Here is a 12,406-nt window from a genome sequence, read left to right on the forward strand (position 1 = left end):
AGATTTCCTTCCAGAAGGACAACCATCTCTGCAGCACTCCACCAATCAGGCCTTTATGGATGTGTGGCCAGATGGAAGCCACTCCTCAGAAAAAGGCACATGAGAGCCACCGAAAGGACTCTGACCATGAGAAACAAGATTCTCTGGTCTGATGAAACCAAGACTCTTTTGCCTGAATGCCAAGTGTCACATCTAGAGGAAACCTGGCACCATCACTACGATGAAGCATGGTGGTGGTGTCACGAACCGGTTAGTAGCCCATAACGAGAAGGGAGACAACAGAGTTCTAGGAATAACAAAAATATATTTAAGAACTAAAGTAAACTATATACAATTAACAATGGTGTGTGTAGTCAGTAATCAGTGGTTACGTGCATAGATGGTGATCATGAGAGGTGTTGAGGTGCCAAAATAAACAAGCCACAAAATGACAACCCAAAATAGTGTCTGCGTGGACAGTGTCTCCTCAGTTAATGGGGAAAGGTGTATTTATCCCCGGGACACACTCGAGTCCATTTCGCTAACGACCCTCCCGGCTCCGCCCACCGACATCCTATTAAGGAAAGCGAGAGCAAAGAGAGATAATTCGGCAAACAGTGGGAGGGTCGTCAGTGGCAGCATCATGCTGTGAGGATGTTTTTCAGCGGCAGGGACTGGGAGACTAGTTAGGAGCAAGGGAAAGATGAACGGAGCAAAATACAGAGATCCTTGATGAACCTGTTCAGGACCTCGGACTGGGGCAAAGTTTCACCTTCCAACAGGACAACGACCCTAAGCACACAGCCAAGACAATGCAGGAGTGGCCCCGGGACAAGTCTCAGTGTTCTTGAGTGGCCCAGACTTGAACCCTATCAAACATCTCTGGAGAGACCTGGAAATAGCTGTGCAGCGATGCTCCTCATCCAACCTGACAGAGATTGAGAAGATCTGCAGAGAAGAATGGGAGAAACTCCCCAAATACAAGTGTGCCAAGCTTGTAGTGTCATACCCAACAAGGCTCGAGGCTGTAATTGCTGTCAAAGGGGCTTCAACAAAGTACTGAGTAAAGGGTCTGATTACTTATGTAAATGTCATTTCAGCTTTTTTTTTTGCTTTTGTTTTGTAGATTGGGGGGGGGGAAACAAATCAATTTTAGAATAAGGCTGTAACATAACAAAATGTGGAAAAAGAAGGGGTCTGAATACATCCTGATGACATCCTAACTAATCCCTGTGTTTAAACTACTGTTCTGTCTATATATCCTGCTACCTCAGTGTTCCATTGACCTGAAAAAGAACACGTTGCTGATCGGGACAACGGGCACTGAGACCCGCTTCCTGCCTGAGGCGGAGCTGCCAGAGTGTGCCCGGCTGGCATACGGGCCCGAGGGGCGCGAGGACGCCCAGCCAGATGAGATCGCAGACCGAGAGCTGGCAGAGGCACTTCAGAGATCTGTACAGGAGAGCGGTAAGGAACGCGGTCAGGGAGAGGGCTATGGTGATTCCTCAGCTCTGCCGGCACACTCTAAAGCAGTGCACATTACTGCAGCAGAGACATGAGCCAGAAAGCACATTTGCATTTAGCTTCTTTACTCCTGAGCCCTGTTTCTGCAGTCATCTGCATTCTCAGCAGGGGTTGGAACCAAAATTATTTTCCAATCGTTTAATTCTGAACAGAACCACAATTTTGGGGGGGGTTTCATTCCAACCAGCAAAATAAAGATCTGAACCGGTTCGAACCCCAAAAAAGATAACGGTTTAGATCATCCCTTTCTGTTCCTTACATTTAGCTCATTAAATTACTTCACCAATCAGTGCAGATAGAACAGGCAAGCTAGTTGTTTACATGCGTGATGGACAGTCAAGTGTTGCTTATGGTGAAGATGCAACCAACATTTTGCAGGTGGGGGAGGCTTGAGGAGGCTTGAAGGCATCTTATGATATGCATTATCTGAATTAGGCCGACAATTATACGTAAAGAGGAGCGGCTTCAATGGAGGAACTTGAAATGTACTTTGATCTAGCTCGCTAACTGCTTGTGTGTGCAGAGCGACACCAGAATTAAAAACACGTCTTGTTGTAAGTAATGAATTCAACGTTTAGTGATAACTAGGCCTATAGTATCCTTAACTACCATTTAAAAAGTTAATCCATTCTTCTCTTGCTAATTAAAAATCTCTCTCCCTATCTTCTGAATCGAGCTCGTAATGTCAGTACTGTAGCCTATGCTTCGGAGGGGAAGGTAGCCTAAACACGCACAGGGTAAGATTTCCAGGTTGCAGGCTGACGATGGAATACGTTTCTGAGTGACAGAGTGATGGCTTTGCGTAGGCACTTTGTTACGTTTTTGTTGTGGGACTAGAAAAAAAAAGTCTGGAACGTAAAATAACGTTATTAAACGGTTCTGTTCCCGGAACAGTATGGATCACTTTTGTTTCAGGTTCTGTTCCCTAAACCGGTTCCAACCCCTGATTCTATCACATACATGATCACTGCATGTCATCACCTCAAAAATAAGCTCTATAAATCAGACCTAGGTATGAAATCAAAACCTGACCTGTGGTTGGATTTAGTCTAGTTAGTGTTTAGTCTTTATTTGGTTTTACAGTTCTTCTTTAACTAAGTAAAAAAAATACACTGAAATCACTCTGCGGACCATTTTAGCTTATGGAAGAGGTTAGCTGACAGGTCCTTTGATCACTCTGTGACCTCTAGGGTCATTGGTCAAATAAAGTTATCTTGGCTGACACTGTTCACCACTATGTGAACAGTCTGACAGCGTGGTGCATGCTTTGTGTGCGAGTGCTAACTCTCTGCGTCCCTTTGCATGATGTGTGGTGTGTGGCCTAATCCTGAGCAGGACAGCACTGATGCATTTGTGAAGACAGCTGGAGAGGGCCTTACCAACCAGGTACTGCAAACCTACAGAGAGAATAAATGCTAAGTCTATCACCCATATTCTCTTTTTTGTTGCAAAGTTGTATTTTGGGCTTATTGGGAGAAAAAAACATATCGGTACGATGTTATTAATAAATCCTTTGATAAATGGTCAATAGTAATTACCATGTTTTTCAACTTATTTTAAGAAGTAGAGGATGCAATCACTGATTAAAAGGGATAGTTAGAGATTTTGGCAATGAAGCATGCTAGCTGTTCCTGTAGACTTCCAGGCATTGTGCAAATGCTAACTTCCTTTTATACTGGACGCATTGACATAACATAAAAATATTTTTTTTGCACTATTGGTTAGAGCCTGTAAGTAAGCATTTCACTGTAAGGTCCACACCTAATTGTATTCAGCGCACATGACAAACTTTGATTTGATGGTATCCACGAGTTCATCTGACTCTGGGGAAGTAGCCAAAATCTCACACTATCCCTTTTAAGGTCTCTGCATTTCAATATCATGTTTCATTTCAGAAGCTGGCATGGAAAAACTATGCATGTTGTGTGCAAGAGTGTTTTGGTCCATAGCAGGTTAATTGTTGTTCAACTACTGTTTCATTCTAAAACTGATCTCTACCCTCACACTGCAGGTGGACAAACTACCTCACCGGAATCCCCACCATTCCCAACACTCAAACCCCCAAACAACATGCCCCTGTCCTCCCCCCTTTCCCCCGGTCACCCCCGGAGCCTTGCCCTGGACCGTTCTCAGTCTGCTCCAGCCTACATGCGCCAGGCCGGGGCCCCAACACCAGGGCAGAGCCAAACCCAGCCTGGTTTCCTGGGTCTCCCCATCCCTGGGCCCTCATCCCAGAACATAGCACCTACAGCCCAACAGTCTCCTCTCTCAGACCCAAGCCCTACCAACCCCACCCAGCGACTCCTACCCACCATCCCCACTCCCCCGGCTCAGGATCTGTCCACATGCACCCCTCCTGCAGACAAGTCTGTGACTGGCACTCCCACCCTGGGATGTTCAGACAGTCAGATCCCTCCAGAGATGTGTGTCTCTGAGAAGGCAAATAATGGCTCCCTGTCCCCCCTCCCAGAGGAAAGCCTCCCAATTCAGCCCATGGAGCAGGAGGACATGTCAGTCAACACCACAGATCACCGGACATGTCTGAGTAACCCAAGTCAGCAGAGTGGAGAAGGGGGTTCCCACCGTCCCATCTCTAATCCCCCATCACTCACCCTGGAGCCCTGTCTTTCTGGATCCACATCTGCAGAGATGGAGTCTCCCCCTGCCTCCTCCCAGAGCACTGTGCAATCAGAGAGGGACCAGCCAGAGGGGGAGCGCTGTCCCAACTCAGACCAGATCCCGTCTCTGGCCCAGGCCCTGCGGGAGCTCCATGAGCTGCTGGTGTCCAACAGCTGTGGCCTGTCCCCCCAGGACCGCAGTGTTTCCTGCTCCCCCTCACACAGACAGGACGCTGACGGACTGAACGACAACCACAACCCCACCGCAGAGCCCCAAACCCTGACGCCTGAAAACACCACACAACCCTCCCCCTTTACTGCCCTTATAGCTGGTGCAGAACCATGCGATGCCAAAGCCAACCATGCTGCTGCTATGTCTGACGGAGGGCCTCCTCCTGACTGTGTCCTGCCAGGCACCTCTGGCCAGGAGCAGAGTCTGGAGACTAGGGACAGGGCAGAGGCTGAACCAGGAGCGGGTCAGGGAGAACTAGAACCACAGTGTCCAGACAACTCCAGGGGGGGAAAGAGGGCTGACGGGTATGGGCTAGATGCCAGTAAAAACAGAGGGACTGTGTCTGAGGTCCAGAGTCCCTCACCCTCTTCACTCCAAGCAGACCTGGAGTTCAGGGAGCCCCCGGAGGGGCAGCAAGGGAGGGGCGTGGCAGACGGGAGAGCCTCTGCCATTGACAACCCAGACACTCCCGGCCTCCATCCTGAGCCAACACAGCGGAGCCCTCTGTCCATGGCTGTGGGTTCACCTGAGGATGACTCCGGCCTTTCGCCCCGCACTTCACCTCCTCAGGCCCTGGGCCCCCAACACCCCTCCTCTCCAGCCCCTCTCTTCTCTGCTCCACATCCCGTTACTGAACAGTTTCCGGTTGAGCACATCCAGAGGATCCAGACAGCTGGCTTCTCTGCCAGGGAGGCTGCAGAGGCACTGGAACAGGCCCAGGGCTGTGTGGAGCTGGCTCTGCTGGCTCTGCTGGCCCGCAAGATCACTGTGCCCACCTAGACACTCACGACATTACAATCATATGGGAGACCCAGGCTCTTGTCAACATGGGTTTCATGTGTACTCTTGTCTTATTGTTGATGGTGACATCTGAACCCCCCTGGCCTCGCAGCCACTACATGCTAAAGGGGAAATGCTTTTTGTCTCTTGGTTTCTCACAGACCATACAACAACTTATTTGTTCCTAGATTGAGCCAATATGATCGGAGTTGTGTTTGCATGCAGCAGTAGTTGGTGCCTATTTCATGGATTTTATAGATTGGTAGATTGATTTCCTTAATTCCCCCCCCCCCCCCTCGTTTAACCCTGTATATACGTATTTTATTCTAAACTCAATTGAACTGCCCCATTGACGAGACAATGTTGGTAAATGTTTACATTTGTATGTGAAATGGCATTTGTTTAAAGGGCTGAAGATGAACCTAAAATACTATGTTAAAATGTCCGATTTGTCAGCAGTATTATTGCTCCGCTAAACAATTAATTTGTTTTTAAATTGATGTTTGATTTTAACTCCGATTCTGATAAAACCCACCAGACAGTTAACATATTACACTGTGGAAATGACTGCATTTAAGAAGCATTGCTAACTGCTGATCTTTTGTCTTTTTCTGCCGATTGTTAGCATTTTGTAATATGACATTCTCTCAGTCATATGATTATTGCCAATGCTGGGGAACCTGGGTGTTTTCATGTTTAAAACAGCTTGCACAAGAAAATAAATCAAGCAGCACTCTTTTTACTTTCAGCACGACTTTGTTGATAGAGGAACATCAACATAGCCAAGGAGTTAAGAGTATTGAATATTTCTGGGGATGCAGGTAAAGGATGAGGTCTTCAAATATAACAGCATGTATAACATCTTTGGAAATGTGATATGGTCATTAATAGAGGGGGTTTGGTAGTTCATGTTCACTTTGAGACATCTATCATACATGTAAAACTGGAAACCTCTCCCACAGTCCAAGTCTACCCTAGCCAGCTGTCAGATCATTCATTCATATATCCATTATCAACTTTTTTTTTTTTTTTAATTGCATTATCTGGATCATATTCATATACCAACAACATCGTGGCAGGTTTAATTATTTAGATTTGATCTTGTACTCAATTTAAACTCCCAAATAAAGTAAAACTGGTTCTTTGTATTGTATGTGTGTGGTTTTTGATATTTCTAAAGAATGGGTGTTGAAAGATTAGTCATGTTTTGCTAATCTGTCTTATATTTGTTCTTTGCTGCAAACGTACGAGTTAGTGAATTAAGCAGACTTGTTTTTGTCAGCTCTATCCTTATGGCAGGGCGAGGGGAAATTAATTATTAAATGGGCAGAAGGCACCACCTGTAGACTTGATCTGATGGAGGTTGAATCCGCGCCAAGCAAGGTGGGCCCTTCACAAGATTTGACTTCACGACCTATCGCCCAGGTTCAAAGAACACCAAAGCCGATGCCCTGTCCCATCTCTCCAATTCAGGAGGGTCCCATAATCCCTCTCGAGTCGTAGCCCCTGTGGTCTGAGACGTAGATGTGGACATTCCCCAGGCTCTGGAGAGGGAGCCCGCACCCACTATCTGTCCTCCTGAGCGCATCTACGTTCCCACAGGGATAAGACATCGTCTGCTGACCTGGACGCGCACAGCTGTCGTCGCTTGGCATCCAGGTATTTCTCGTACTACTCAATCGATCTCCGAGAAGTATTGGTGGCCTACCTTGGCGCAGGATGTTATTCGCTATGTCAACTCCTGTTCCGTTTGCTCAAACCAAATCCTCCATCTCCATTTGTTTGACATTTTATACCAACTTGTGTGTTATGGGGCTTTAGGATGATACCTGCAGGTTTCTGCGATCTCTCAGGTTGGAGAGATTCTTGCTCCATCACGACCCTATGTTCTGATCCCTCTACATGCCATATGTGACCAACATGATGCACCAGGAGACCCTCATCACTCTATTGCTGTCAGTTTATTTTCTCTGTCTTGTCTGAAGATCATCATGGAGGTAAGCAGGCCTCGGAGATCGGAGTCTACAGCGACAGGAGCAGCAGTATTGGGTGGTGCAAGTCCCTGGCTCCACTGGTTGGGGGTCTGGTATAGAGGAATTTGTTGAGGTTAATGCTGCGGGTTTCTGAAGTCATTGCAGAGAATCCTGAAGCTGACTAAGCAAAACTCAGATCCCTTGTCTGAAAGAGGCCATTGAAGCAGTAGACAACGTAGAGGTCAATTGGTTAGCCAACAATCCTATGTTCTCTCTTTCTATCCTCCAATGCTCCATGGAGACCAGGTGGTGACGGAGTGCGAAGAGGGGGTTCTGCAAATTGAGGAACTGGTTTACCCGGACAATGGATTTTGGCAATGTCAGTGTGTTGTGGAAGCTACTCTGAAAATGTTTACCAAGCTACAAATTACTTCACACTGGAAGTTAAGCTACCCTTTAGAAAAATAGTTTATTTAACTGAAGTTAAAGTTCACTACATCCAAACTACATTATAAATCATATCTCAATCTGAAATGTCAGACTACAAATTGCAAGAACATAATATCACTCTGGAGTCAGATGTTAACAGAATGTGTAATTTGGCCTAAAACACGAAAAGTGAGAATTAAGCAGGTCTAAATGCCTCAAAAAAGAAATTCTTGCCTACTTCACCCATATTTTATTTTTGCAAAAAAAGTTGTTCATAGTTCCAGTAGTTAGCTATACTGCTACATGACCAAAAAAAAGTTCTTAACTACTGAAAACACTACCTAGATTTGAATTTAGTTTAACTACCACCATGCTACTGCAAAATGTATTTAAATTACTAGTTTACCTATATGTAGTTCACTACTCCCCAACACTGGCTACTAATTGTATCCCTTCTGTTTACCAAGATCACAACTTTGAAAAATGTGTAAATGCAGATTGATTAAAAAAAAAAACACAGCCTGCTTCTTCTCCCTGTTTAACCTATAGGTGGCAGTGGTTCCTAAAAAGGAAAAACCCAACATTGCGATTCACCATTTACCTCAAGTTTCATTTTCCAAGCCTGGATGAATGCTTGTCCTCACAAAGTTGAACATGTTCAAAGGCCCAATAAACTCAAATGCAGGTCCTGTTTCTCCACAGTCCTATGTGAGAAGGTAATCCAGGATATCTCTGTTGAGTGCACCACAGCAGTGGAGTAGGAGATGAAAACAATTGTCTCAACCTATTGGATTTCATACATGTACCACAGTAGCAGCCTCTGACTGTGTGGCGACTGGAAGGATGGTAGACCTGGTAGCCACACAGTCCTGGTGCCACAGGTGCTCTGCCAGGCAGTTCAGTAGGGGGGCTACCTCACCCAGGTTACTGACGTTGCTGACGTCACCCCCCATACGGAACACAGGCAACCCCCAGACCTCCTGGAACCGAGTCACCTCTCTCTCCGTCACATCTGTATGCATGAACAGGTCAAATCTGAGGTCGCTGTCAAGAACAAAGAATTCTGGGTAGTGGATATTAGTCGGTCACAAAACGGTCAACTACACACACACACACACACACACACACACAAAGGGAACAATGTAAGGATACTTGGTGCCAACAACCAATTTCACAACTCTGTCGCAAGATTCAGACCCTCTGGCGATCTGATTGGACAGATCATCGAAGGACACTCGGTCAGTAAAGGAGAAGAGGAAGAGGATGGCATCCACCTGCTCCTTACAGGACTGAGATGCACAGGAAAAGGGAATTATATCATTTTTGTTCATATGAATCACCAAAACATTGTGCCGTTTTTTTTAATGCTACTATGCTTTTTTCTGTGCTAGGTGAAGCTTGTGATACTTCAAGCATACCGGAAGCAAGTGGTCAAATCGGCGTAAGGCGTTCTCTCCACAGTCCCATAGCTGCAAGCGGAAAAACAGAACACGACCGCTCTCCCTCAACTTCACAGGCCAATATACCACTGTGGTCTCAATGCCTACAAGAACAGTTGTTACTTGAGAAACGCCCTGTAGCACATGTTAATTTAACCCACAATATCCAGGTATTATGCCAAATGTTCACAGCTGCACTAGGCCTACCTGTAGTTTCATAGTGCATGTTGGGAATATTGAATCCAGCTAGACGTGCAGCAAGAGCAGTCTTCCCCACCCCACTCTTTCCTGATAGGAAGATCTTGTAGTGAACAGTGTCCACAGACACATTAGGGGGCATCACTATAGCCTCCAGAAGACCTGGAAAATTGTTTGAAATATATTTGCTGTATTAAAATGTAAAGTTAATGAATCAATATAAGGCTAACTGTGTACGGTATAATGTATGGATGATATACAAGCATGGCAACTTAGCAGCTACTAAGTCAAGAAACATACCAAAGTTTCTACGTTTTTTCTTGTGTAGAATCCTGCTGAAGAACTCCTTGCTATCTGCACTTCGGTGCCAGTCGGCTACAACAATCGACCCAGGATCGAGGACTTGTGCCATATCGTGTGGTTCGACTATGCACTGGCGTGGCATCTATAAAGAATCTGCTCTATGCACGTCTACAACCCCATAAGGAGTCCCTGCGTGAGTACCCGACCGGACCACCTGCACCTTTTGAAGTTCATGAATTATATTTTAACACACATTGACGTTACCGTAGCGCTGCGCGACTAAATTGTGAGAACAGGAGACTAAAAATGAGCGTTGTTACCTTGACACCCAACCCAGCGTCTCGTCATCAACATTAAGACGTTTCTTTTTCTAAGTACTTCCGGGTCACGGAATTTCCCTACATATAAGTCACTCACGTAAGTAGAAAAATGTAATTAACTTGTATTTAAAAAAAAATAATATATGAAAAATTATTGTCTAAACATTAGCATATTTGTTCATATTTATCGAACATTTGCAAGTCAAATAAATGCCTTCAATGCAAAACACTTTATATGAAAAACATATTTCTTATAGAGAAACAAGTATTATATGTGCCGATGTAAAAGTGGGGTTGGGAATACTCAGTGGGTTCAGTAGAGTCTATATATGGTGTTATTTCATTGGGGACTCTGGTCTAAATACCCAGCAACACTTTCTACTCCACCAACTCCATAGCCCCCAATGCAATAAACTGTACGCCTATAAATGATTGATTTATAGAGTTATGAATAAAGTATGCTTTCTTTAAACCAAATGTACTTGCATTTCTATTGACTTTTTGAATACACATATAGTATGTTGTATATTTTCCAAAGTGTCCACCAGAAAGAAGATAATAAGGCATTTGTATTATACATTAAAGGTATTTTGGTATGACAATGCGTCCTATGACGCAGTGCTATATTTGTGTCCAGGCACCCCATTTAAGCTGTTTGACCACAATAAAAGTCCAGCAACACTTCCTATGACCTTGCTTTTTGTTTAAACTCGCCTGTTTTGTGTTCTAGGGACACTAGTGAGTAGACTTGACTGGACACACAATCGATTGTTTTTCCTGTACAGTGCAATTTGTTTGTGCAATTAAACAAAAATACAGTAAGACTTTTCTTAAACATTACATTTCAAAATTGCATCCTTGAAAAATAACAACAGTAAATTAACAAGACTCATAAAATAAGCTTATATTTTTTACCAGTAGGCTATTATGTTATTTACATTAATTTACTTAAGCTCCAACCATTTCTCAATATTCTCCACCTTATAATAACCGTTCTGCTGCTGTGACGCTAATGACAACCTACTTCCTGCAACAACAAAAAAATACTTAACTTCCGGTTACTTTCAAAGTAAAGGCAGTAATTTAAAATGTTATTGACTTCCATTGCTGGTGTTTGATTTGTTTATTCTGGAAATTATCTTAGAGGAACTGACAGACGTAACATTAAATAATAAACAAACATTGGGCTATATTAAAATCATTTAAAACATATACCAACTTAATGAATAAATTAGGCACTGCGGAGCACCATTCCCGGGGGCCTCATTCAAGAATAGATGTTGTCCTAAGGACATTATGCCCCACCCCATTCCCCAAGTTAGAATTTAATGTGAATTAAATTAAATTAATTATTTGAATACAATCATCTGAATTAATGCAACCAGATCTCTGTGTGTGTGTGTGTGTGTGTGTGTGTGTGTGTGTGTGTGTGTGTGTGTGTGTGTGTGTGTGTGTGTGTGTGTGTGTGTGTGTGTGTTTAAACTTTTTCAACGCCTCCCACATCCTATGGAAGACTAATTTCTTCTGGCTTTGACAGTCAGAGTCAGACAGCCACCACTGTTTTCCAATGAGGTTGTCACAGACATGGGATCCACATCCCCCGGCAACTGGCACTTGTGGGCAAAAGTGTTCCTAACCGTGCCATCCTCTGCTAGCTGGTGAGAACAAATGATGAGAAGAGGAGGAATGTAAGGGAGATCAACAAAAAAACAAAAAAACAGATGTACATTTGGTAACAAAAATAACTTATACACAAAAAGTGTTTGATGTACCGGAACTTCAGCTCACCTTCTCCGCATAGACTTCTATAAGGTTGTTTGACGATGTGATGATGACATCCTCTGGAGAGTATTCACTCACATCCACTGTGAACAGGTACATGTCTCCCATCGACTGGATCGTCCCCGTAGGATGAGAGTGGCCTGAAAATAACAGCCATTTACACCTCTGTTACCCCTCAGATGCACACTCACACTGCAGCTAGTTTTCATCCTCACCACAATTAACTGTAGTATTACATAAGCCCCTCTATTTCTTATCAATGTCTCCTGTAAAGTTAGTCATAACACAGGTAAAACAACACATCTTCTGAACGGACCTGCAACTTTATTGTTATTGTTGGAACAGTGTGAGGAAGATCCTAAATTATTGTGGGAAGTTACCTTGAGTTCTCTCCATGCGGGATTTTGAAGTTGAAGTGAGGAGGTAGATGGTGGAAATGGCAAATATTCAGCAGTTTTCCACTGTATTAATCCGCCCAATGCTTTACTGTGAGGACACTTCACTGTCCACTACGCGTACCGTCTTTTATACTGTGTGTGAGATGGAGTCTGTTTTTGTTGGTGTGTGTGAGGCAGGGTGGGTGAATGTTTTGCTGCCTGGATAACCATGTGCAATATTTATCGTAGGAGAGAGAACGAGAGCTGGGGGCCAGTGGCTGTCGTTTCCTACACCTCTATCTCCTCTATTCATCTATCTTCATTTACCATTTAGGTCCGTCCAGAGCGCAAAACGGCATATTCTTTTGAAGAGGTACATAACAAGAAAAATAATAAATTAGCCCACACATTTGGACATTAATAAAGGTTTGAGATAGCATATACAGTGGGGC

At 44.3% G+C, this 12,406-nt stretch overlaps 3 protein-coding genes across 4 annotated transcripts in view; 1 reads left to right on the top strand and 2 right to left on the bottom strand.

Annotated features, from left to right (window-relative positions):
- The window catches only part of LOC110527794 (protein DDI1 homolog 2), a 28,761-nt gene extending 22,480 nt beyond the window's left edge, over positions 1 to 6,281 (top strand). Inside the window, exons 8-10 of one of the 2 annotated variants that reach the window (XM_021609310.2) lie at positions 1,254 to 1,446; positions 2,839 to 2,889; positions 3,515 to 3,652. In XM_021609310.2, the coding sequence (XP_021464985.1) occupies positions 1,254 to 1,446; positions 2,839 to 2,849 (204 nt within the window). In that variant the 3' untranslated portion in view covers positions 2,850 to 2,889; positions 3,515 to 3,652. Of the gene's footprint in view, positions 1 to 1,253; positions 1,447 to 2,838; positions 2,890 to 3,514 lie in introns of both variants that reach the window. The other variant, XM_021609309.2, reaches the window with a different exon arrangement.
- A 1,275-nt stretch (positions 6,282 to 7,556) lies between these two features.
- Positions 7,557 to 9,827, bottom strand: cplane2 (ciliogenesis and planar polarity effector 2). Its single transcript, XM_021609311.2, has 5 exons — positions 9,473 to 9,827; positions 9,182 to 9,334; positions 8,954 to 9,078; positions 8,688 to 8,824; positions 7,557 to 8,570 (listed from the first exon to the last, which is right to left on the bottom strand). The coding sequence occupies exons 1-5, from the start codon at positions 9,615 to 9,617 to the stop codon at positions 8,330 to 8,332; spliced, it is 801 nt and encodes a 266-aa protein (XP_021464986.1). The 5' UTR covers positions 9,618 to 9,827; the 3' UTR covers positions 7,557 to 8,329.
- Positions 9,828 to 11,218: 1,391 nt separating this feature from the next.
- Positions 11,219 to 12,093, bottom strand: LOC110527797 (heat shock protein beta-7). The gene is made up of 3 exons (XM_021609312.2): positions 11,958 to 12,093; positions 11,584 to 11,717; positions 11,219 to 11,450 (listed from the first exon to the last, which is right to left on the bottom strand). Exons 1-3 carry the CDS (start codon positions 11,971 to 11,973, stop codon positions 11,310 to 11,312), a joined length of 291 nt encoding a protein of 96 aa, XP_021464987.1. The 5' UTR covers positions 11,974 to 12,093; the 3' UTR covers positions 11,219 to 11,309.
- Positions 12,094 to 12,406: the final 313 nt, after the last annotated feature.

Source organism: Oncorhynchus mykiss, chromosome 7 (assembly GCF_013265735.2).
Source record: "Oncorhynchus mykiss isolate Arlee chromosome 7, USDA_OmykA_1.1, whole genome shotgun sequence".
Lineage (NCBI taxonomy): Eukaryota > Metazoa > Chordata > Actinopteri > Salmoniformes > Salmonidae > Oncorhynchus > Oncorhynchus mykiss.

Excerpts from the sequence above, each read along its gene's own strand:
- LOC110527797 (XM_021609312.2), bottom strand. Across the intron at positions 11,451-11,583 it reads TAGAAGTCTATGCGGAGAAG|CTAGCAGAGGATGGCACGGT; the intron begins GTGAGCTGAAGT and ends TGTTCTCACCAG.
- cplane2 (XM_021609311.2), bottom strand. The coding sequence starts at position 9,617 with ATGCCACGCCAGTGCATAGTCGAACCACACGATATGGCACAAGTCCTC. Across the intron at positions 9,079-9,181 it reads CATGCACTATGAAACTACAG|GCATTGAGACCACAGTGGTA; the intron begins GTAGGCCTAGTG and ends CTGTTCTTGTAG. Across the intron at positions 8,571-8,687 it reads AAATTGGTTGTTGGCACCAA|ATTTGACCTGTTCATGCATA; the intron begins GTATCCTTACAT and ends CAGCGACCTCAG.